Source organism: Miniopterus schreibersii (assembly GCF_964146895.1).
Source record: "Miniopterus schreibersii genome assembly, chromosome: 4".
NCBI lineage: Eukaryota > Metazoa > Chordata > Mammalia > Chiroptera > Miniopteridae > Miniopterus > Miniopterus schreibersii.
In genome coordinates, this window is record NC_138105.1 from 22,864,803 (window position 1) to 22,891,907 (window position 27,105).

At 38.3% G+C, this 27,105-nt stretch overlaps 1 protein-coding gene across 2 annotated transcripts in view; it reads right to left on the reverse strand.

Annotated features, from left to right (window-relative positions):
- The window catches only part of PCBD2 (pterin-4 alpha-carbinolamine dehydratase 2), a 60,414-nt gene that overhangs the window by 369 nt on the left and 32,940 nt on the right, over positions 1–27,105 (reverse strand). The window contains exons 3-4 of one of the 2 annotated variants that reach the window (XM_081136719.1): positions 3,691–3,771; positions 2,423–2,531 (exon numbers count right to left, since the gene is read on the reverse strand). In XM_081136719.1, the coding sequence (XP_080992845.1) occupies positions 2,436–2,531; positions 3,691–3,771 (177 nt within the window). In that variant the 3' untranslated portion in view covers positions 2,423–2,435. Of the gene's footprint in view, positions 1–2,283; positions 2,532–3,690; positions 3,772–27,105 lie in introns of those variants that run through there. The other variant, XM_081136718.1, reaches the window with a different exon arrangement.

Consider the following 27,105-nt stretch of genomic DNA (forward strand, 5'->3'; position numbering starts at 1 on the left):
TGGTTAGAGCCTCAGCCCATGCACCAAAGTGTCACAGGTCTGATACCAGGTCAAGAGCATGTACCTGGGTTGCAGGTTTGATCCCCGGCCCCAGTCGGGGCACATGGTGGAGGCAACTAACCAATGTGTCTCTCTCACATCGATGTTTTTCTTTCTCTCTTTCTCTCCCACTTCTTCCTTTCTTCCCTTCCACTCTCTCTAAAAAATCAATGGAAAAAAATATCCTCAGGTGAGGATTAACAAAAAAAGAGGGGGTGGGAAAGGTTTACATTCAGGGTACAGTGAAACAAGTCAAATTATACCACAAGGGAGCAAACAAACAAATCCAGAAGGTGGAATATTCTACAGGACCCCTGACCCAGTTTTTGCAATAAGTCAGTAACATGGGGAAGGGGGGAAGGGAAAGGAAGGAGAGTTGGCTTGCTCTAGATTGAAAGATTAAAAAGACACAACAACCAGATGTGATGGGTGGATTTCATATGGATCCTGATTAGACCAAAATTACTGTCCAAACACATTTTTGACCTTCAGGGCAATTGATTTTGCCTGGGTATTAGGTGATACCAAGAAATCATGGTTTATTTTGTTAGGTGTGATAATGGCATTCTGGTTTATACAAGAAAATGACCGTATTTTCTAGAGATGTTTACTGAAGGATGTAGGGTAAAATGAAATGCCAGGGATTTGCTTTTAAATACTTTAGCAAAGAAAAAGGAAATGAGGGATTATGTGAAGTAACTGGGGCAAAATCTTGGTAACTGCTGAATCTAGGTGATCAGTGTGTAAGGGTTCAATGTACGATTCACTCTTAAAATATTTTTTCATGTTTAAAAACTCATGTAAAAAAACGGAAGCACTGAACTAAAAATATTTGGTAATAAAACATATCAAAGTTCCTCAAAATCTATAAATAAGAGTTTATAAAAACGCATAGCTTTGCCTTTTCCTCTAAAAGAATTCTAAGCAGCACCGTTCTAGCACCCAGGCCCTGGCTCTCCCAGCGGCCACAGAGCCTTGGTGGCCTTCTCTCCATTCCCTCCTTGCACGCTCCATACCCACAGGGCAAACTAACTGTACCTGCCTCTCCCAGGCCAACAGAACCAGCCAGGAACTGGCTGCAGCAAGCTCAGCCTCCTTGTCATGTTCCCATAGGGTTTCTCAGACTGGAGGCTGGGGTGGGGTGTGGAGGGGAAGGTTTGCTTGTTGTAATGCAGAGTGAATTTTATGACCTCTAAAGTGAGGACGGTTACAAAGATGATCCCTATTAAATCCTACCACAATAATGCTTGGAGGGATTAACACAGGTTCCTTGGATGAATATAGATGTATACATTCTTTTAATCTGCATTCTAAGCTCATTAATAAGTACATTCCTGAGTTCCTTCAAAGGATGCTATTATTGTAATTTTTAAATAACAGATTACTTTAGCCCGGCCAGGTGTGCTCTGCGGTTGAGTGTCGACCTGGGATCCAGGTGATCGGGGTTCGATTCCTGGTCAGGGCACATGCCCGGGTTGCGGGCTTGATCAATGACTCTCTCATCATTGATGTTTCTATCTCTCTCTCTCCCTCTCCTTTCCTCTCTCTGAAATCAATAAAGATATTTTAAAATAATAATAATAATAATAGATTACTTTATATTCCATTTTACTCCTGTCAGTGACACACAGAGTAAACAGAGCTCATTCCTGGATAACACCCAAGTAGTTTCTAGCTCAATGGCTACAGACCTTCAGTTCAGAGGGCACGACAAGCAAATGATGAAAAATATGACCCTTGGTTCCTCCTTAATTCAGTAATTCAAATAATGACCTGGCAAGTTTGTCATTTATGACTGTGAATCTTTATATTGTCCTTCCTTGCTAGAGGCCATGGACAAAACATTTGTCCTCTCCCTTCAACTGCCTGCCTGAAAAGTAAGAATAAAACACAAGATAGCTCACCCAATTTTTGTGATTTTGTCATCTAATTAAGTAATAGCAGCTAAAGTCCAAATCAACTTTAGCTTCATAAGAACTGTTATAGGGTGGTTACAACCCTTTACCTACAGAGCTCATCATTCTTTTTCTGCCTTGTAACTATTTTCTAACTACACAATGCATTTGTAAAGTCACCACAATCACTTGAACTTCTGGGTTATAAAATGTGTGAATGCTCTTCCATCCCAATTTCTGGTCTTTAAAAATGCTCTATCTCTTTTCCAATACTGTATTATTAACACAATTACGTGGGTCGGTTTGCCTTTTATATGTGACTTAGATATAATGAAAAATACCTCAGGTTCAAATTTAAATCACTTTGTATTTAAGCATTGATTTTTCAAAATGTAGTATAAAGGTGAACTAAATTTACAACTCAATTTGCTCATGGAAATCATCCGTCAAATACATTGGCGCCTAAGATGCGTATAAGTTTTACATGCATTTTGAAAGAAGTCACGAAGCAGCAGCTACTTTTTCAATAAACTTGGCCAGTTTCACGTCTCTTTTGGTCAGCTGACCACAGTCATGGGAGGTGAGAGTTATCTGGACCTAAGAAAGAGAGAAGCAGTTTTTAAAACTGTGACCTGTGATTCATGGTATTCTCCTTTGGTAGTTCAGAAATCAACCTATTATCCATTGTTCACATTTAAGAACTGGTGAGATTAAATGATTTCAAAAACATGAATAAACACGGCATTTCCAAAACCCAGCCTACGCCAGGGGCACTGCTTCAGGCTGGGCCGCGGCAGCTGCCCGGGCATAAAAAGGTTCTCTCACATGAAGGGCAACTCAGCTGCCAGAATCTCAAATCTTGTCTCTTGAAAAATAAAAGAGAGATTGAGATTCCATTTGAGCTCCCATTACTTTAATTATACCCACTATTTTCAGGCCACTGAGAAAAAGGTATCAAATGTAACAGTTTAGCAATGTTTCCAAGTTAGGAAAGTAAGGTGGGGGTGGAAGAACAGACTTTTGCTTCCAGACAAATCAATTAAAAGGCAAAAGCAGTTATGGGCAAGGAGAGGCAACAGTGAAAGAAAAGTTTATTCTGGTACATGCATGCTCTGAATTATTCCAATAAATCACAAAAATATCATGAGATTTTTCTCTTTATTCAAAGAGGACTTTCAAAGAGAAAAAAGAACCCCAGAGAAATCTAGGTACATTCTAAATGGTATGACCATAAAGGCAAAGACACTTTCTTTGGGGGCATGGGCTGATTCCTCTCACTGTGACCCCTTAACACTACTTGATGAAATCTTTTCGATCTGCTCTTTGTCTTAAGAATGTCAGGGATACTGCATTTAATAAATAGTTATTATTTAAAACACAGTTCTTGAGCAAATTTATCTCAATGAGATAAATAAGGCCGTATCTTTCTTATTTGCTTCCATTTCCTTCAATAATTTACCTTAAGAGGGTTTAAAATTTTATCTGCATGGTTTGTTTCATTCAGGAGCCTAATATGGCCCAACTTTCATATTAGTTTCAATAGAAGACAAACATGAAAATAAATGGCTTAGTCACTGTTCTCTTGAGCAGATCTGAAATTTTGTTACTAAATTGCAAAAATACACAGGATTCTAAGAAAAACAGAGAGAATACTTTCCTAAGCACAATGACACTTAGCTGCACAGGATGACAAGGAAGAAAGGGGTTTCCCAAACTCCATAATTAAGGTGATCCCAAAGTAAGGCAATTTCATTACCTTGTTGTAGGCATTGAACCATTCCGGGTGATGATTCATCTTCTCTGCTTGCAGAGCAACTCGGGACATAAAGCCAAAGGCCTGCATAAGATGAAGTCGAAAGTGATTACTGACACTGCCCTCTGCTCTGGACCCCAGAGCAATCCAACCAGATAAAAGACACGGCTAGGCTCCTTAGGGAAGCCTGGAGAAACCAAATACGGAAGGGACTGCACTCCGCAGAGCTGGGATATCGGTGTAGTAGGACCATGACCTGCTGCTCGATGGTGAAAACAATCAGGCTCAAATAAACAAAGCAGGAAATTGGTCTCACCCAGTGACCTGTCTGGACTGTTTAATTGTCCTCAGGACTAGACTCTCCAAAATAGCCCAGAAATAATTTCCCTTCAACCCAGTGCCCTGGACCTCACTACCTGGCTCCAAATCTTAGGAGCCACTTTTCTTGCAGCACCGCTCCTTTTGTTTTTAGTGACTGGGTTGCTAACTAAGGCATCAACCACAGGACTATGCAAGACTGTCTTCTGAGTATGTCCTAAGCCAAAGCACTGGCGGAAATGAATAATTTCCCTATTCTGTCATTCAGGCAGGACAGGAGGGGATGAGGCTATTTTTACTGACATCCAGAGTGAAACAGAAAAGAATGGCTTGCCTGCTCGGGGTCTTTTTGCCACTGCCCAGCATGGCCAGTTCAAAAAGAAAGTACACCGTCTCTCGGCAGAGGGCTGCAGACCCAGCCACAGGTGTAAGTGTGGACCTGGAGGGCTGTCTTCATACCACAGGGAAAGTGCAAACCTAATTTTAAAAAGCAGAAGGCAAACTTGTCCTAAGAGGAAAAAAACTTTTTCTTTCCTGCTTTCAAATTTTTATGAGGGTAATTGCAAACAATAGGCGAGTCTGTCTCTATTGTGCCCAGAAGGCAGGAATACTTGGTAAGACTCTAAGGTAAGGTCACATTAATCACAAAGTTACAGTGGAATTCACAGAGCAGTCCCCATTACAGCCACAGAAATAAATATTTAACTTCATTACCCCAGCCAGAAAAACCAAGCTGATGTTAGCTGTGCTGTTTTTGGATCACCAAATGACAAAAGAGCAAATTTCCAAGTTAGAAGTGAGAAATATGGAAGATGCCATTTTAAATAATTGTATGTCATTCATAATGGTTCCTATCTCAGAACTCACTTTATTCAGGATAAATTTTCATTTTGACATTTAAAGCCTAAAGGTTTTCCATTAGGAAAAGGAAAGAAATTCTAGCAAAATTCATTTAACCATATATAAAATTATCGGTGGGAAAGAAATATTCACTCTTCTACCCCTTCTCATTTCACAGTCCCTCCCCACCCCCCATCTACAGTTTCACTTTCCATGGTTTCAGTTACCAGTGGTCAATCATGATCTAAAAATATTAAACAGAAAATACCAGAAATAAACAATTCATAAGTTTTAAATTGTGCAGTTCTCAGGACATGAATCATCCCTCTGTCTGGCGTATCCACACTGTGTACACTACCTGCCCGTTAGTCACTAAGCAGCCATCTCGGTTATCAAAGAGAAAGAGACCACAGTCACATAACTTCTATTATAGCATATTGTTATAATGATTCTATTTTATTTTTGTTGTTGTTAATCTCTTACTGTGCGTAATTTATAAATTAAACTTTATCAGCGGTACATACATATAAGAAAAACATAGTATATATAGGGTTCAGAACTATCTACAGTTGCAGGCATCCACGGGGGTCTTGGAATGTATATCCACAGATAAGGGGGAATACTGTAATCTGAGTCTCTGCATTATGTGAGGGGAAGGGACAAGTCAAATGTGAAAGCCCATTTCAATTATTCAAACACAGAGTTAACCTGGTTTAAATGATGGATAATGAGAATTTTTACTGTTTGTCTATAATGCCTTACTCTTGTTTAGCTGTAGAAGACTTACAAGACTAACCACCAGCTCTGACACAGTAATACAGTCGTTAAGGGCATGTGCTTTTGAGTCAGTGAGTCCTGGATTCAAATCCCAACTCTACTACTTAACTGCCATGTAATTTAACTCTGAGTCTCAGTTTTCTCATCAGTAAAATGGGGATGATAATAAAAAGCTCATGTAATCATTCTAATAAAAAATGAGATAGGGGACATAAAAGCACTTGGCACAGCACTAGGCACAGAGTAAAAGGTCAATGGCACATACTGCTTCTTGCCAAACTTGACAAAACATAATGATGGGTGACAAGCCCTCCCAAAGCCCTGAGAATCTAAGATTCCAGTTGCTGTCTCCAAGAAAAATGGCCCTTTCCTTTTCCCCCGTGTCAGGACTAAGGACTAACACAAATATACCTGACAGATAAAATACTGTGGGGTAACACTATGATGCACACTTACTGGGGAAAACAGCTTAATGACATGTGAGGTGGGCACAGTCAGTCACCACCCAAGTTTTTTGGTTTTTTCGGTTTTCTTTCATCCTCACCCGAGGATATTTTTTCCATTGCTTTTCAAAGAGAGTAGAAAGGGGAGAGAGGGAGAGGGAGAAACGTCAGTGTGAGAGAAACACATATAATGGTTTCCTCCCACACATGTCCTAACCAGGGCCAGGGATCGAGCCTGCAACCGAAGTAGGTGCCCTTGGCGGGAATTGAACCTGGGACCCTTCAGTCTGCGGGCTAACACTCTAGCCACTGAGCCAAACTGGCTAGGGCTCTGCCCAAGTTCTTAAGCCCTGTGGCCACAGTTTCTTTGACCATGTTATCCTAAAAGGTCCAAAGTGATACTTAGAATCCCTTACCATTTCCCAAGAGCCAAATGAATAAAATGGATGATTTGAATATGGCCAGAAGTGCTTCTCAAATCTTGGACTACAAGTATGCTATCAGCATAGTAGCAAAATCTATTCCATCACAGATATGACTTAAAACAGAACACCCACCGCGCCCTAGCCAGTTTGGCTCAGTAGTTAGTGTCAGACTGTGGACTGAACAACCAGTTCGATTCCAGCCAAGGGTACGTACCTCTGTTGCAGGCTCCATCTCCGGTTGGGGCACATGCAGGAGGCAACCAATTGATGTATCTCTCTCACATCAATGTTTCTCTCTCTCTCCCTCTCTCTCTCTCTCGCACTCTCTCTGAAAAGCAATGGAAAAACCATCCTCGGGAGAGGGTTAAAACAAACAAAAACAAAACCACAGAACACTCATATCCTCAGAGGTATGTTGATCAAAGAAAAAGCATCTATCATATCTACATACAATGTAAAAAGGAGGGGCACATCCAAAGACCCTCTAAATTTATGTTTTCCTCAGCTTTATACATTTCTCTCAGCTTTCACCTAATATCTGCATTTAATAAAATATCATAATACCTAATAAACCATTTACACAAGATTTACTAATTCTTGCTTAGGGAAAGAACACACAAACTACTCTGGGAACAAAGAGGCAATTTCATAACCCTTCTTCCATATAACAAAACCAAATAATCCCCAAAATATTTATTTTTAAATCCACAAATTAAAAACATCCATAACAGTATACATTCAAATTAAAGTAGAAAAATTTCTGCAAAAAAGCTATATGAGTGGATAGGAGAGGAGAAAAGCAAAACCTCAAGGGGGAATTCTGATTATCTGAAACTATTATAAGAAGGACTATGACTCAACAGCAAACTTGGCAGGCAGTGAAGAGCATTTGTCCCTTCTTTCTAAGCTTTTTCACAGTCCTAGCTACCTGTTACCAGGATGAGAGTTGGAATCTAAAGGCCCTCAACTAGCTAAAAACACAGGCTTTCTAAAACCATTCCATAAAGATCTAATCACTATGTTGCACACCTGAAACTAATATAATATTGTATATCAACTATAACCAAAAAATAAAAAATTATTTTAAAAAAAGGAAACTGGAAAAAGCCCAAGGCAGAATAGATACCACTAACTACTCAGTAAGCAGCTTAGAGGACAGGACTGAGAAAATGGTCAAAATAAAGTTTATAAAAATTAAAAAATAATATAGAAAACAAAACAGATCTTATAGGCAATTATTATCAATAAAAGAACAAAAACCCAGAAAAATTAAAAATGTAACTAAAAGATTTAAATATATAGACGGTAAGAATTCAACCATGTCCATGCAACCATTGAAGGAAAAAAAATCCTTTTAAGAAAAAAAAAATCAGTTCACTTATAAGGATAACAAGATTCTGATTGACTTCAACCTTCCACACAGCAACATTCAAAATAGAAGTCAGAGGAGCAATGCTTATCAAGAATTTAGGAAATGAAAGTGCAAAAAAAATTATACCTAGCTAAATTAAACTGGTATTCAAAATTAATGCAAGAGACATAATTTTTTTAATGCAATAATTCAGGGAAAAATTCCCATTCATCCTTCTTATTTAAAAAGGGTAAAATACAAATAACTAAGAGATGAATGGAGAAACCATACCAAAGGTATTGGGAGTGGGCAATAAATCCACTCAGCTCTAGAAATACATTTAAAACAATTCTGGGGATTATCGTCACAGAATGAAATGCAAGTGTTATAAACTATTAAAAAGGTTGAAGGAAAACGGGGAAGAAATGGGGAAGGGAGATGAAAGTTTTAAAAAACCTTGAAAGCTAAAAAGACCAAATGTTACAGATGTAAGTAATTTAAAAGTATAAAATGTAAGTACTAAAACTAAACGTAATATGAACTAAAACTGTATGGTGAAGGGAAGCTGGAAGTATAATTCTGATATTGCTTAGTGGGGAGACCACTATATAAAGAAATATCTAAATGCCATCTAAAGAAATAGAGGATTAAGTCTGCTATATAAAATTATAGGTATAATAGTATCCACTAGTATCCAAAACAAAAATAACATTCACAATTAAGTAAAGAAAAACACAATTAAAATGAAGCAAAGAAAACACAATCCATATCATGATTTAAATTAAGGGGGAAAAAAGTATATTGGTTGTCATGTTTTGTAAGACCAAACATCTTTCCAATCAATAAACTAAAGAGCCTTGCCCAGCCGGGCGTGGCTCAGCGGTTAAGCGTCGACCTAGGATCCAGGCGATCAGGGTTCGATTCCCGGTCAGGGCACATGCCCGGGGTTGCGGGCTGCAGCCAATCAATGACTCTCTCATCATTGATGTTTCTAGCTCTCTCTCTCCCTCTCCCTTCCTCTCTCTGAAATCAACAAAGATATATTTAAAAAAAATAAATTAACTAAAGAGCCTAAATCCAACCAATTAAAAGAAAACTTGACAATGCATCACAAAGCAAACCTCAACCACTGGAAATAAACGGACACAGGCAAATGTAAAAAAAATAAAATTTTAAGAAATCATAAGAGCAATTTACAATTATAAAGTATATCCACAATTAAGACTGAATAATTGTGAATATCTATATTACAAATAACATAGCATCAAAAATCAATTAGGAAGGCCCCGGCCAGCGTGGCTCGGTTGGTGGGAGCACCCTCGCATGCACCACATGGCAGTGGGTTCGGGTCAGGGCACATACCCAGGCTGTGGGCTCCATCCTCGGTCTCTCCCTCCTTTCCTCTTCTCTAAGGTCAATTTTAAACAAAACAATAATAAATAAAAATAAAATACAGCCGTTCTCTTTCTTAAAAAAGGCAATGTGGCAGAAATGACAGGAAATATAGGACAAGTAGAAGCATGTGTAGTTAGATCCTTTAATTCACATCTCTTAATCCATGGCAGATTAAACTAACAAAAGTAAGGACATGGACTACTGAAATACATCATTTAAAAAGTAGAACTAACTGATATATTTTAAACTCTAAAAATTAAGAATACAGCTTTTATTTTATTTATTTTTGTGTCATCTGTCCTTCATCCTCTTTATTCATTATTATGTAACAACTGTCATGTCACTTAAAAAGTAGTTAATTATTTTCATACTACACTTGTGATTTTTCTTTTTAATCCTCACTGGAGGATATTTTTTCCATTGCTTTTCAGAGAGAATGGAAGGGGGAGAGAGAGAGAGAGAAACACTGATGTGAGACACGTCGATTGGTTGCCCCCGCACGCACCCTGACCGAGGCAGGGGATCAAGCCTGCAACCAAGGTATGTGCCCTTGACTGGAATCGAACCAGAGACCCTTCAGTCCATGGGCCAACGCTCTAACTGTTGAGCAAAACTGGATAGGGCTACACTTGTGATTTTAAAGATTCCTTTCTCCTTCTATTATATACTTCTCTCTCTCTATTTTTAATCCTCACCTGAGGATATGCTTATTGATTTTAAAAAGAGGGGAAGAGGGAGAGAGAAACATCAACGTGAGAAACATTGATCGGTCACCTCTGGCACGTGCCCCAACTGGGCATCGAACCCACAACCTGGGTATGTGCCCTGACCGGGAATTGAACCCACAACCTTTCAGGGTATGGGACCATGCTCCAACCAACTGAGCCACACCGGCTAGGGCTATACACTTTTCCAATTAAGTATTCATGTTAATGAAACTCCAGATGAATGAAGTGGAATCCAGAATTGCTGGGCTATCCAGAGAACTGACTTGGCTTGAATGCCAATCACTCCAAAAATGCCCAAGTCAACTTGACTGATGATAAGCAGTGGGAGCACTTCCACTGGTCTGCTCTTTCTCCTCATAACTTGCTACTTTCATATCCTGGATCCAAACTGTCATGACATTCCAGATAGAATTAACTACTGAATGGTGTGTTCTTAGTCCTAAAAGGGCCAGATGCTTGGTCAAATTGCTATATTTAGTTCTGGTAGAATATTTTGATTACATGGTACATACATATTGGAACTCACAAAACAGGTCTATACCTAGTTTTGTAAAGTCTATTTGTTCTTTCTGAAAATTTTCCAGGGGTTTAATCAGCAAATCCCTAGCATTGTATACCATCATCATCCCTTTATTTCCAACTTCATTGAGAAATTCAGCAAATTCCTTGAAGGTTTCAGAGTTCTAGATACTGGAAGTCTAAGATCGGGAGTCAGCATGGCCAGGTGCTGGTGAGAGCCCTCTTCCAGACTGCATACAGCCAACTTATTGTATCCCCACATGATAGAAAGAACACAGCTTTTAAAATATCTATTAAACATTCACAGAAAGTAAACATGTATTAGCCCACAAATAAAATCTCAATAAATTCCAAAAAGTAGAAATAGTACTGACAACATTCTCTAATAAAATTATAAACAGCCCTGGCTGGTGTGGCTCTGTAGGTTAGAGCATTGTCCCATGAACCAAAGGATCACAGGTTGAATTCATGGTTAGGGCACATACCCAGGAGGCAGGTTCAATCCGATTGGAGAACACACAGGAGGCAACTGATCAATGTTTCTCTCTCACATCAATGTTCCTCTCTCTCGCCCCCTTCCTCTCTCTCTAGAATCAATGAAAAACATATCCTCGAGTAAGGATAGATAGATAAACAAACAAACTACAACCCAAAAGTAGCAAAAAGTACTACATGGAAATTTTTTTAAATCCTTCTTTTAAAAGTCTTGAGTAGGCACTGGCCTGGTGGCTCAGTTGGTTAGAGCGTCATCCTGATACACCAAGGTTTGAGCTCTGGTCAGGGCACATACAAGAAGCAACCAATGAGTGCATAAATAAGTGGAACAACAAATTGATGTTTCTCTTTCTCTTTCCCTTCCCTCTCTCTCTAAAATCAATAAATGAAAAAAATTTAAAATAAATATCCTGAGTCAAAGACATCAAAAGTAAAAAATTAATAATGTAATAAGTACTACATATAGGATACATCTAAAGCAATAATCAGCATAAACATTTTAAAAACTTAAATTCCCTTAAAGAACATGATAGAATAAAAATAAATAAATTAAGCACCCAATCAAGAAGGTAAATAATTAACAAAATAAACTTAATGAGGAAAATAGGATCGAATACAAATAAAGAGAAAAGCAGATGTAAATGCATTAGGAAAAACGGTAAAACTAATAAATCAAAAAGTTGTATCTGAAAAATTATACAATAGAAAACTGGTTACTTCATCAAAAAATAAATAAAAACAAAGACAAGGAGAGAAAGTACAGATAAACAAAAGAGGAAATGACAACAGAAAAGTAACTATAGATAAAAGAAAATTTAAGCCCGGCTGGGCGTGACTCAGTGGTTGAGCATCAATTTAGCATCCAGGAGATCGAGGTTCGATTCCTGGTCAGGACACATGCCCTGGTTGCATGCTCGATCCCCAGCCAGGGCATGCAAGAGGCAGCCCATCAATGACGACTCTCTCATCATTGATGTTTCTGTCTCTTTCTCTCCCTCACCCTTCCTCTCTCTGAAATCAATGAAGATATATTATCTATCATCTATCTATCTATCTATCTATCTATCTATCTATCTATCTATCTATCTATCTATCTATCTATCATCTATCTATCTATCTAAACATAGGTAAAATAGTTCTCTGAGAAATAAAAATTATCAAAACTGACCCAAGAGAAAAATATCTAAATAAACTATAAAAGAGAAATGTGTCTAAGATTAACACCAAAAAGTAACAGTTTCCAATCATTTCACAGAGGAATTCTATAAAACCTTTAATCAAGTTAACTCCAATACTAATTAAACTGTTCCAGAGCATAGAAAAAGAACATTTCTAAGTTATTTTTATAAACTATCATAACATTGTCTCCAAACTCCCACAGAGATAGCACATAATGAAACTATAGACTGATCTCATATTTATTAAAATCTTAATAAACAAAACCTAGTGAAACATGAGCAAATAGGATTTATTCTAAGAATGCAAGGATGGTTCAATATTAGGGAATATATTGATATAATTTATCATATATATGACTTCTATAAACTCTGAAAAGATATTTGAGAAATTCAGTACTCTATGTATCAATTTAAAAAAAAAAAAATTTGAGAGGAAGTGGGGAGAGAGAAACATCTATTTATTGTTCCACTTATTTATGCATTCATTGGTTGCTTTTTTTTTTTAATCCTTACCTGAGTATATTTTTTCCATTGCTTTTCAGACAGTGGAATTGGAGGAGAGAGAGAGAGAAACATCAATTGGTTGTCTCCTGCATGCACCCAGACTGGGGCACGGGATTGAGCCTGCAACCGAGGTATGTGCCCATGGTCAGAATCAAACCTGGGACCCTTCAGTCCGAGAGCCAATGCTCTAACCACTGAGCAAAACCTGCCAGGGCACTAGTTGCTTCTTGTATGTGCCCTGACCAGACATTAAACCCACAACTTTGGCATATTGGGACTATGCTCTAACCAACTTAGATACCCGGCCAGTTATTAAAATTCTTAATGAAATAAGAATATATGAACCCCTCTTTAAATGACAGAATATATTCTCAATATCATTCTTAATAAGGAAACACTAGAAGAATTCCCATTAAAGTCAAGAATAAAAGAAGCAGGAAAAAGTCAACAGCCTTTTTATACAATCAACTAATTAGAAAAAATATTGGAAGAAAACATCCCATTTACAATGGCACCAAAATTTATCTAGGAGTAAACTTAACAAGAAATGTAGCTCTAGTGGGTTTGGCTCATGAATACAGTGTTGGCCCACAGGCTGAAGGGTCCTGGGTTCAATGCCAGCCAAGGGCACGCACCTTGGTTGCAGGCTTGATCCCCAGCCCCAGTCGGGAGGCAACCAATAGATGTGTCTCTCTCACATCAATGTTTCTCTCTCTTTCTCTCTCCCTTCCACTCTCTCTGGAAAGCAATGGAAAAAATATCCTTGGGTGAGGATTAAAAAGAAATGTATAAATTCAGAAAACTTTAAACCACTACTAAAAAATAGATAAATCTTACTACATTAAAATTTTTTTCTGTATGGTAATAAAAACCAAAGAACAAACAAAAGACACACAACAAATTGTATTTGCAGCAGTTATTTCCTTAACATATAAAATGTTCCTACAAATTAATAAGGAAAAGGCTAACCTATTTTTTTAAATAGACAAAGAACGTAACAGACATAACAAAAAAGAAATCAAATAGTTCTTAAACACAAAAACAGCTCAATTTCATACATGATAAGAGGGTACAGATTTAAACTAAGTTATGTATCAATTGTATTTCGATAATACTCTGTTGGTGAAGATAGAGAACAGGGACTCTCATGCATTGTTGGTGAATATAAACTAATGACAATCACTATGAAAGAGAACATGACAATATCTATCAAAATTTTAAATGCCCCATACCCTTAGGAAAAAAATGTCCAAGTCTTTCGGCCAAACAATTCCACTTCTAGGAATTTGTCTGCAGACATACGCAAACATAAATTGCAAGAATGGTCACTGCAGTATAGCTCGTAACAGCCATGGACTTGAGAGAGCTATCAATAGGGACCTGATTAAATATATCACAGTACATTTATACACTGGAATACTACACAGCCATTAAGAATGAGGAAGCTGTTTATCCTGTGACATGGAAATACCTCCAATATATGTTGCTAAATGAAAAAATACGTAAAAATAGTTTATGAATTGTATAAAAATTCAAGAAAATAAACTATATGCATTAATATCTCTGGAACTAGTTACAGTCTGGATGATGAGGGGGTAGGTGGAGGAGGGAACTGGGTGACTGAGCATCAGGAACAGGAAGAGACTTCTATATTCTTTGGTACCTTTTGAATTTTGTACCACGTATAGACATGATCTATGTTTAAAAATTAGCTTTTGGGGGGAAAATGAAGAAGCCATGAAAATGAAGGACTCACTGTAAAGGCAGCTGGGATCCTGCAGTGTATGTAACCTGGTTCATATTAAAATATTTTGGCTCATGTTAACTTCTTAACATATGCCTACCTGTTTAGGTGGGTTTTTAGTGCCAATTTACAGCATAGTTTGTCTATGAGCCATGTTCTGTTGAGCCACGGCCATTTCAAACAAACATATGGCCAACAAATAACATATAATGGCTGATAATAGTTTCAGTCTTTCCTCTATTGCAAATTACAAACATTTTATGAACAAGTCAATGAATGCATGATGAAGTATGACTTTTTAAGTCACTCTGCCATTTTAAAGAATGTAAGCATTACAATCACAGTAAATTGGGCCAATGAAGTTTGTCATTTGGAAATCTCCAAACCATCAGCAATTAAAAGATTTTTCCATGAACCCCAAATCAAGTATTCTTTGGGAACTTTAATTTTTCTAAAAGTTCCTTTTGTTTCATTTTATTCCATGAAAATATGAAAGACTATTAGATGCACAAAACCAAAACAAAAATCCTGTATCAATCTGTGAAATGTTTAACAGCACCCTGAATTTAAAACGCAGCTCCAGCCAAATAACATGTATGATTTATTAAAGTTCTAAGATTTAACTTCTAGCACATATTTACAATACAAATCTTTCATTACTCAGAATAGTTCTCTTTGATATGTTCTTTAAATCAGCTGCCTTTTATATTTTGATTATAGACTATTTTAATTATGCACTAAAAAAGAACATATCTCCCACTAAGAAAATGAGCACCAGCAACTCCAAAGTAATTTTCCCAGTACAATCTCCATTAAGCCTCTAAATACTTCCTTTACTAATTCAATGAATTAGAACTCTATTGTTTACGAATCACCTTTATGTTTGTAGGCCCATAACCCTTCTTTTATAAAACACAATTGCTATGGAAGGAAATGATATTTATGTCTGATTAGAAATGAAAACACTATTACATAAATCAGTTTGGGCATTTCTTCACGTCTTGAAACATGATCGGCAATTTAGTCTAATTGGTGATCAAGGAAACTATCTTGTGATCAATTAAAGTAATTACCAGATTCCGGCAACACAACCTACCTTAATTTCGGCTAGAGTCTGCACTTCTTCAACTTTAATTAAAAATAATGAAAATTATTAAGCAAAATGCATGGCAAGATCATTGCCAAGCACGCACATGTCACAGGACAGGACCTTCCCTGGGTGTTGGTGACCGATCAATCACACATAAACATTGCTTGGTGCACCAAGGAAAGGCGTTCTTTGCCCCAGAATATGATTACGTGTCTCAACATGACTTTCTCGTGGAAAACACTGTTAACTGTTCTAGCCACTGCAAAGGGAACATCAGATGTTAATTTGTGGGCAACAGAATATAATAATATTCTCAACTAGCAACATGAGAATTGTGAGGAACAGACCCAACCAAAGATGCATTTGATCCATGCTTTTTTTCTCCAAACTGTTACCCATATTTTGAACACAATAGTCAAATGCAAAGACCTCAGGGTCAAAGACACAGGTTCAAATCCTAGCTCTGCTATCTACTAGCTATGTGACCTCCGAGGAATTACTTAACCTCTGAAATGAGCCTCAGTTTTCTCATATGTAAAAAAGGGCTAATTCATGTAACATTTTACAGTATGCCAGTCATTCTATTAGGCACTCAGTTAATGCTAGTGATTATTATCATCACCAACACTTTTTTAACATGTATATATAATGTCTGTGGCTTGGAGAGGAAGAATTCCTTTCCAAACCTAGTAAAAGAACAATTGGAAGGCCAAAGAAATTCACCTTTGCAGGGCTGAAAAACCCAGAAACATATTTAAAACTGTTTCTCTAAGTGGGTATCCGTATAGGAAGATTTCTGGTGGAACTGGCAATCTGTCAGTGAGCACCTTAGTCAAGCAGGTGACTCGTGTCTCTCTGAGAAGCCAGGTTAAAGGCCTCACCTGATGCCCTTTACCTAGGCAGTCCAGTGGAGAGCACACACAACTCCCACTGACCCCAGGGCAACTAGTCTACCTGCCTTCTACTTAATCCACTGCAGAACTTAACATTTCCAATGACTCAGGCCAAGAATATCCAACTCTGAAATTAAAGCTGGCTTCCCCAGGCACTTGAGACAATGCCCTCAAGCTCCTGAGGGAGCAGCCTGCTCTACTGTGCCTTCAGCTGAATTAGTGCCCCTTCAGCTAGTGGTGAGTACACCACCTATGAGAGAGCACGCTCACCTCTAAATATTACCTTCAAAAGCTATACTCACAGAACCGCAACATTTTAGAGCCTTTACAAAAAAAGGAAGTTCTTAAGTCAACATTTTTTAAAATTACCGTAATATCCTAAAAAGCCATTTGGAAAAATAAGGCAGCTCTTTTTAGCTAATTACACAGTAGCACCTTCAAGATATGCTGCTAAGTGAGAAGGAAAGGTTCGAAACAGGAATTTTCCTCTGCAGAATTAGGGTTCCTAATTACATTAGTAAATTCCTCCTGAATTTCTAGGCTAGGAAGACTACACTTTGAGAGACACCTACTCTTCTCCAGGCAGAAGTTTAACCAACATAAACACCTCTACATACAACTTTACCTAAGAGCTCTTTGTTTCTGTTCCATTTTTAGCAAGAGTTCTCTAGACAGGCTTCACACAGCTGATGAGTGCCAAAAAGGAATTCTGGCCAAGATGGTCAAAAGGTGAGAACATCTTTTCCCTGAAAAGACTACTCATTTCCAAATTCCTCTGCCCATACATTTAAAGTGCAGTTCCCCGTATCATCATCAGCTACTACTGGGCAGACCAACAACTCAGCCTGATTAGCTCCTTCTAGAATTTCTCACAATCTAGTTTTGCTCTCTTGATCAGCACATTTCACCAGTTTTCTAGCCATCCTTTTCCCCTAAAGCAGACTGAAACACTGGTTTCAAAATCACACAAAAAGAAACCATTTACCCAGAGTTCCCTAATGTCAAAATAACTCCTAATGCCTCACCATTCATTAGAGTTGTTCATTCGTGCCAATCAGTTTGCCTCAGAAAAATCCTGCTGGAGGTTTTTTTTCCTGATCGGCTGATAATCCATATCTGTTGCCTTTCATGAGTCTTACGAGGTAAGAGGTACTACAAAGTTCTTTGTTTTGTTTTAGCAGCCCTTTAAGAATTAGAATTTACACTGCTTGGTATTATCATTATAAAATCTAAATTTATATAGAAAAAATATCTCTAGGCTTCAACTTCATGCATCCAAACTACCAAAATATATGGACAAATCCATTTTTTAAAATTGAATATGCAAAATGGCATTCTACCCCCTACCTTTTCTTCTTTATAATCAACTGGCTCCTTTTAAGAGATGCTACTTACACTATATAATTCTACTTTATATCTGACATGAAACTGTCTAGCCCTACTATTGTAATTTTTAAAAATTTGTATGACCCGGCCAGGTGTGGCTCAGCAGTTGAGCATCGACCTAGGATCCAGGAGATCGGGGTTCGACTCCCGGTAAGGGCACATGCCCGGGTTGTGGGCTCAATCCCCAGTCGGGGCCATGCAGGAGGCAGCCGATCAATGACTCGCTCATCATTGATGTTTCTATCTCTATCTCTCCCTCTCCTTTCCTCTCTCTGAGATCAATAAAGGTATGTTTTTATTTTAAAAATCTATGTACCTAATTTTAAAAAGAGAAAGAAAGAAAACGCAAAAAGGTTTCTACTCAAATTGGGACACATTAAATTAAGCTGAAAGTCAAGATCCTGAAACAATAACCAAAAGGGTAGAGAAAGACAATGAGGGCTCAGGGCAGAAACAAGAGCTCAGGAAGTTGGGAGCACTCAAAAATCTTTAAAGAAACAAACCAATACCTAATTTGGCTCGATGGTAGAGTAAGTACATCTCCTACAAGCAGTATACATTTTGTAAAACCGTCTCATCCCACTGCACAAAACATCTGATGGTATAAAAAGGTCTGTACAAGATCAACAAATTCATACTTATTCTCTTACTTATTTTTAAAATGGAATCAATTTTACTTTTAAGAGTTTTTAAGTACAATGTTGGCAACACTGCTGATATTTCCTGTAAGAAAAATACATCACCCAAATATTCAAGCTCGATCAGATATCCTGAAGTTTCCACGGAGGACCTCCAGCGATAGTCGGCTGCGATGCATCACTAGAAGAAAACAGCCTGCCAGATTCACTTCTCAGAAAACAGTGCCAATCCAGAAGAAGCCCAGTAAGGAAAGAGACCATCTCATAAGGCGTCTGTATTTATTTGTTTCAAAAGTGCACACCCTGGTTGTGAACTTGGAAAGGTCCCTGAACCTGTCAGTCTTCAGACACTGAGCTGAAGCAAACCACAATATATTCAAAATTTATCCCCAACCTGCTATGATGAGGCTTAAGGAAAGATCTATTACTACCCTTATAGATTGAAACACGGTACTTTCTTGTTTTTTTGTTTTAAACGGTACTACTAAAGAAAAAAGGAAACTCTCGGGGCTTGAGCCACACAGAGAGTAAAATAAGCTCAGCACTACCTACTGTTTTTGGTATCAAAAGGCTCACAAGGTCTGGTGGGTGGTATCATCACCCACCAGAAAGATTCTAATCCCACCTCTGTCTGATTCTATGGCCTTGAGCAAATCCTAAACCTCTCTCATCGATCCTAGCCTCTGGAAATTGGAGGCTCTACTACTTCTTAACTTCACTGTATAAGAAGTTCTCATAAAAACCTGCAGAGTGCTCTGTAGAGAAAACATGCTACTATAGAACACGGAAAGGTTTCCAATTTGCCTGAATCCTACACAAAGGAATTTTATGCCATTTGTTAATCTAGAAAATTGATTCTGTGGCCAAATAAACTTAGTTGCATCCTGAATACAAATGAATAAGTCTCTGTTAAAAATTCACAAATAAGGCCAATAACTCAGAAAATCATAATGAACAGAGGAAACGTTAAAAAAAAATGCTTTTTACGTCAATTCTTTTTGCAATAGTCCAATACAAATTACCTTAACTTGAGCTGTTGATCGGGGAGGGTTTTGGGGGGGTTGGGTGGTGGTGTTGTTTTTAATAATTTACAGAATCCTGAAACAGAAACAAATGGTTTTCCTGAATGGATACAAATGGGATCATTTGTTTTTCTCCTCCTTAGAGCAGGCTCCCATTCGGAAACCCCCCAGAGCAGTCGCCTTCTCTGTGCATGTGAGGGCTGACCGGCAGGCAGCACACAGCAAAACTCCATCTCCGCACCAAGACCTGCACAGCTTGTTCCCAAGCCCACAGAGGAAGGGAACACGCACAGCTGGCACTAAGCGCTGGGACAAAGAAAGAACATTGGTATTGATGCAGTGGGAGTGTGCAGCCACTTGATGCAGTTACGAAAGAGAAATTCTTCCCTTTTGTTTTTAAAAGTTTATTATTTCATACTTTATGCAAATCATACTTTATCTATTAGGCAATAATATTTGAGAAATACTCAAGTGAAATTAAAGGCTTCAATAGCCTTGCCAAAAGCACTGTGATTTTCCTATAAAAAAATTATTCCAATTTGTTGATCTTACATAGGATGAAACATACTGTAACAATCTTCGTAATTTATGTCCTGTTGGGACACAATGATTTAAAGTAACATAATACAGAGCCGCATCACGGCTAATCTAAACCACCTGACCAGATAAACACCAGCTTCCCTTCTCTCTTCAGCAAGGGCATTTCTGTTTATTGTCATATCATTTCCTCATTCTAGGAACATGCAGAATAAATGCAGCCAACCTGCATTTCAGTGGGAGGCTGAGCTGGCCTTTCCCATGTCAGGAGGTTTGTGTGCACACAGGTACCAGTACAATGTCAAGGGCTTACAAGACAGAAAACAATCCAAAAATTCCACTCTCAAAATCATTTACAATGAAGCAAATATGGATTCATCCAGTACAATCTGGACCAGGTGTGGTGTTATAAACCACAATCTTTTGGAGATTTTTAAAAATGTCACTGAAGAGGTAATTCTTTAAAACAAATTATGGGGCTTACTATGAGCCAAATTTTTATAAATGCTTCAATCATGCCTCTTGCAGTGGTCACAGGCACTCATGAGCTGATTAACCAAGCTGAAACGCCCAAATTAACCAACATCTTTTGAGGGGAGAGAAAGACAAAGAGTCCATATGGCACTAACCATGGCCATTTCTGGGACACAACTACACAGGCACATTTCAAATGTGAGGTTTCTCCAGAGTCCCAATCCCTTCTCTCTCCTCATATGAACAAACCTTACTGGCTATTGGAGGTTTTTAGGGGGACTTAAAGGAAGGGTTTAAAGTTTCAATCGTGAAAGAAAATGTGCAGAAACACATGTGCATTCAGCAGATAACAATTCACTGAAAATATTTTAAATCAAAACAAAATGCCTGTCTGACCAAATTTTTATAAACTTGGTTGGGGAAGAGGAAAACAAACAATTGTTTAAGAGCGGTTTCAAATACGGCTTTCTGCTATTACTGAGAATTTTCAAAGCTCTTCATGCTCCATTGGAAACCGCTCTGCTTCACAAGCTATTCTGGTCAGTCCTGCCAAAGAAATGGTCTGATACACTTTATTACAAGTTTATCAATTTGCTTACCCAGACAAATATATATAATTATCTTTGCCTACAAAGACCAGTGTAAAACAGGATTCCTCCACTGAAAACAAGATTACTCAAACACAATGAAAAATGGAGGGGCTAGCAGACACTAGGCATTTGCATCCCACCTCCAGCTCCACTGAAGTCCCCGCTGCAACATCCTAACTCAAGTCTACCAGTCTCAGGATGTGCAGAACCTGAGCCAACTAGACCAGCACCATTTTCAGTCTCACAGGCATCTGTACAGGAAAGGAGAAAGCAAGTAGTTACATTTCTGTCACATCTTGGAGCCTTTTCATTTGGGAAATTAAAGGGAAAATATCATTTTGAAGTGGTGTGTTTTTTTCAGACAGCAGACATTCAGTAACTTGGGTTTTAATGTAACACTAAACACAATTGTAAAAATTTAAGGTGACAGATTACAAATCTGCAGTATTACTGGTGACATTCCAAGTTAGTGCTATCAACAGTGAATCTTGATAAAAAGTGTATAAAAGGGTCTTTTTTGCCCTAAAGCACTTACAGGATGGACTGAGGCCCCACTGGCTTATTCATGCTTTCGTGATTCTTGCACTTTATGTATACCTTCCCAGATTTCTAGAACCACTTCAAAATCAGCTCACATTGCCCTGAATTCACGAGGTCTCAGGTCACCATGAGTTACACTGGCATCATGCATGGGTAGGGATTCTGATGATAAGGAGCCTTGTCATCACTGGGCTACAATGTGACTGTCCCAAAGCCCTGCCCTTCTCATAATCCTGAACCTTCATTTTTTATTAATCTGTATACCAGAGGGTTATCCCACAATTCCATTTTTGGATCTATACCCTAAGGAAACTCTCACACCTGTACTCAAGGATGCTTGTTACAGAACTGATGTAATAATGAACATCTTAAAGAATCTAAATGTCCATCAATAGGGCAATGGCTAAAACTGTGGTTAATATTTAAATTTTTACTTGATTTGCAGAAGACTAGAACATTTTTACAAACAAATCTACTGTATTAGAAGCAATGTGATGAGACAGAAAAACTATCCAGTGTACAAATCCAAAACCTGGGCTCCAGACCCAGACCTTGAGCAAACTACATGACTTGGCTGGGTTGAGATTCCCATCTGGTGCAAGGAGACGATGTGTACCAATCACACAACACAGTGGCCTCACATACACAGTAACAGTCAAGAAAAGGCAATATTAGCTAATAATAGCTGTAGGCACAAGGAACCAGATATCTGATTACTTTCTGATTATTTCAGCATTAACCATAAATTATTTTATCATTTACATGGAAACACCTGAGTACACACTTTTCTGATCAAGCAGTACCTTCTGAACATAACTGATTCTTGCTGATTATGGATCTTAGTGTATCTCAAGGCCCAAGATACCACTGATTCTCATTGTTCAGTTCTGTGGATGAAGAAGGAAAGGAAAACACGATGGGCATCTGTAAAATCACAAGTCCAAGGCAGGCACTCATACCACCCTGTGAACATGTCAGGCTGATCGTGCCTGTTTTACAGAGAGAACTGAGGCTATGACAGGATAAGTCACGTGCCCAGAGTTACACACCTCATAAAAAACGAGGCTGGGTTCGAATACAAGTATGTCCAACTCCAAAGTCCCCATGTGTGAATTTAGGACAAATCTCTGATGTCAGAATATGTTTTTTCTATTTATTTATTTTACCTAAATGTTAATTATACCAAAAATAAGTTTCCTGTAATTTTAATTTTAAAAATTTGATTGCAAGAGAAAAATAAAGGATTACAGAGGTTTAGAAAAAACTATTATATATTTTGTTTTTATTTTTTCCCTTGTGCACTTTTTTCCACAACTGTCATGATAATATTTATTTATTGTGTATCCTGAACCTTCTTATAACGTGAAAACATCCTACTCATTTTCCACATGGCTCCTGGTCTTCTTTACTTATTTTTAAAAGCTGCACAATCTCACAAAGAATGGGTAATTTTCTCTTTTAGAAGTTATTTCATGTAAATAGTTCAATCATATAGAAGAGACACATGTACACCAAATATATCTTACGCCAGGCCTCTGAACATAAACAGTCTTTGAATTCTCTACCAATACACATTGCAGAGTTTCGGGGGCAAAATTAGAGTAACTGAATAATTAGGGGTTTACAAAATAAATGATGTCTTTTTTTAATCCTATTTTAAATGTCCAGTGAGAACATTAGATAATATGATAAAATCCTCTTTAGCTCAGCACCTATTAAAGCAACCAATTAGTTTAGATATTAACAATCTGCTGTGATAAAACCATAACAATTGAACCTGTAAGAACCTCCATCCACCAAACTTGAAACAACAGGGACAATGTCATCAAATTTTATGTGCAGGCAGTGTGTCCTGTGGTCAGATCCCCAGAGTACACTTCTCGGAGACCCAAGTTCCTATCCTCAAACACTTCTTCCAGCCACACGTGTGACTGTGGGCATGCCACCCAACTTTCACACTCAGCTCCTCTATTTGTCCAGGAGAGGACCAATGAGGGGCTGTGAGAACACGTCAAGGAGTTAGGATGAGCTACATGTAAAAGGAACCCTCATTCACTGCTAGTGGGAACGTAAACTGATACAGCCACTGTAAAAAACAGTATGGAGCTACCTCAAAAAATTAAGAATAGAGTTACCACACAACCCAGCAATCCCTCTTCTGGGTGTCTACCCAAAAATTTAAAAACATTTACTCATAAAGATATATGTACCCCTATGTACACTGCAGCATCATTCACAGTGGCCAAGACATGGAAACTGAAGTGTTGATAGATGACTGCCTAAAGACGATGCGGTACATATATAAAATGGAATATTACTTGGTCATAAGAAAAATAAAATACTGCCATTTGTGACAACACAAATGAATCTTGATATGTTAAAATAAGTCAGACAGAAAAAAAATCATAATGTCACTCATATGTAGGATATAAAACAGAAAGTGACAAATGAAAACTCACAGACATGCCCTGCCCAGTGTTGCTCAGTGGTTGGAGTATCTGCCTGCACACCGAAGGATCATGGGTTTAATTCCCAGTCAAGGGTATGTACCTGGGTTGCAGGTTTGACCCCCAGCCCCAGTTGGGGTACGTGCAGGAGGCAACCAATCAAGGTGTCTCTCTCATGTCGATGTTTCTCTCTCTCTCCCTTCCCTTCCCCCTTCCTCTCTCCCTTCTACTCTCTAAAAATCAATGGAAAAATATCCTCGGGTGAGGATTAAAAGAAAAACAACAAAATACAAAGTATGGTGGTTACCAGAGGGAGGGGGATGGAGGGGAAGAAGAGGGTCAAGGGGGTCAAGTACATGGTTACTGAAGGAGACTTAACTTTGGATAGTGAACACAAAATGCAATATACAGATGATGTATTACAGAACTGTACGCTTGAAACCTATATAATCTTATTAACCAATGTCACTCCAATATACTTAATTTTTTTTTTAAAAGGGTCTCATGTATTTGTGTCTTTAATGCTTAGACAACAGAGTACAGTCTGCCTTCCATATCCCCGGGTTCTACATCCACAGAGTCAACCAACCACGGATCAAAAATACTAAAAAAAAAAAATCCCAGAAAGTTTCAAAAAGCAAAATTGAATTTTGCACTGGCCAAGCATGATCCTGAATCCACATGAATGAAGTGCAGGCACACTCTGATGTAGCCCCCTGCCGTTTCACAGACCCTCAGTCCCTCTCCGGCACTCATTGAGCATCACTCACCTCATGTCCTGTTCATAAGCCATTTTATATAAGGAACGTCAGCCCAGCCAGCGTGGCTCAGCAGCTGAGCACTGACCTAGGATCCAGGAAGTTGCAGCTCGATTCCTGGTCAGGGCACATGCCCGGGTTGCAGGCTTGATCCCCAGTGGGGGAGGCATGCAAGAGGCAGCCGATCCAAGACTCTCTCATCATGGATGTTTCTATCTCTCCCTCTCCCTTCCTCTCTCTGAAATCAATAAAGATACATTTTTTTAAAAAAAGGAACTTCGGCATCCACAGATTTTGGTACCCGTGAAGGGTCCTGGAAGCAATGCCATGGGACAACTGTACTGCCCTGAAATAATCATCTTAATTTCTCCAAATTATGATATTGGTAGAGTTTCATAATGAAGTCAAAGTCCTCATTAACCTCTTGGCCCACCCTAATCTCTTCCTCAAGCAACCAGTGCAAACTTGGGGCCATGCCTACCCTGGTGTCTGAGATGTATTCTTCATTGCAACCTTGAGAATTATGACCAGCTGCAAATCTGAAAACAAAAAATATGCTGAGCTGTGAATATAGGGAGTGGGCATGAAGTCAGAAATAAATTGGGGGTATTTCTGAAAGAAATGCATAATCCAGATAGCCATGATTCCTGAGACCAACAGGGCTGGGACTGGCAGAGGCTGCAGCAGTTACCTGGCCCAAATCCCCAAGGCTCAGAAAAGCATGCCTTAAAATTTTTAGCCTGAATTTTCTGCACAAAAGAGGTGTTCTGCCTTAACATTAAATCTCTCTGGGTCCATGCAGAATGTTATAGAAAAGTGCTCAAATAGTCCTGTATACAGAAAGACCGAGAAAAGAGAATATACTTGGTGTACAGGCCTAGCACTCCTACCCTGGATAGTTACTCGTCTCTCAGCCTTGGCTTCCTTGGTGATAGCAGGGTTCCTCCCACTGTGTAACTTGATGAGCAGCACAAAGAGAAAAGTGCTGTACTCCTGGTGATTTAAAAAAAAAAAAAAAAAAAGATTATTCTCACAGCACAGACTGGGGTCTCCCTAAGCCAGCAATCAAATTGTTTAAAAAGTGAGGGTTTTGACTTTCCTGGTAGTTAGGGAAGAATCTAGAGCTCTCTGTCTGGCATCAATGACCTATTTGGAACCTCAGAAGTGTTTTTACAAGCTCCAGTAAAAGTTTAAGGTAGTTAAGTGTCCGAGTTATCTTTCAGCTTCATATATTGTAAAAGCAGACCCCAAGTCACAAATGTCTGCCTCAGCCTTTCAGAAAGAGCACCTTTGAACCTTCATATGTGTTTCATCTGTTGCCTCCCTTAGATGCACTGACGGTTTTAGGCCTGGAGACTGTGTCCACACATGGGGGGTGCTGCACAGGATTTTAGTGGTCTCTGGTTTTTTGCACAGACTGGGGCGATCTGAATCACTCTTTCTCCTGGCTGCCTCAGATTTCAGTAAAATCTCCTTCAATGATAATGGAGGTTCCTATGACCCAGCAGATGTCCCATACATATTATTACATGGGCATAACAGGTTACGGGTACAAAGTTCTAAAAATTTCAAAATCTCACAAAAACAATAAAATCTGAAAATAAGATAATCAACGACTACATTAACACAAACTTGTAATAAAGGCACAATTCTGTCCAGCCACCTTCTGTGAGTACCACTTTCTAACAAAGCAGGGCAGTACTGAATAGTGACAGCTAAAAGAAACTCGCATACGCCTATTTTTAGAAAGTTTCGGGTTGGTGTTTTCTCTCAAAATTAAATACTGTTCAGTATTTTCTTTAAATATATTTCCTTTAAATGATAAATATGGTCAGGCGTAGTCCAAATATGATATTTTTAAAGGCTAAAAACACAGTTATAGTAATAGGTTTAATTTTTTTTTAATTTGTTCAAAAATCTGACAATAGAGAAAATGAAGGTTAAATTAATATAGCCAGTATTTATATCATTCATTCAAGTAAAGCCTTTGGATTTTAGAAGTACAGGTAGACCCTACTTTATTAAAAAGCTTAAAAAGTTATAGCTAAATGAAGAGACTTTTTTGGTGTGGCACCTTTCTTTTGCCATTTATAATTCTGTGAGTTAGCAATAAATTACTTTGGTTATGTCAAAATAAATGGGAAATGGTTTGGGTTTTAATGCAATTTTTTGAAAAGGTGGTAATACATTTCTTTAATAGCATTCTCTATGTATATATTTTAAAAGTAATTAAAATCTCTATACTTAATGCTTGAATTTCAGACAGCATTTAAGCATTCCTAACTTCACAACCTCCTAACTGTATTCTTCCCCCCCTACCCCGCAG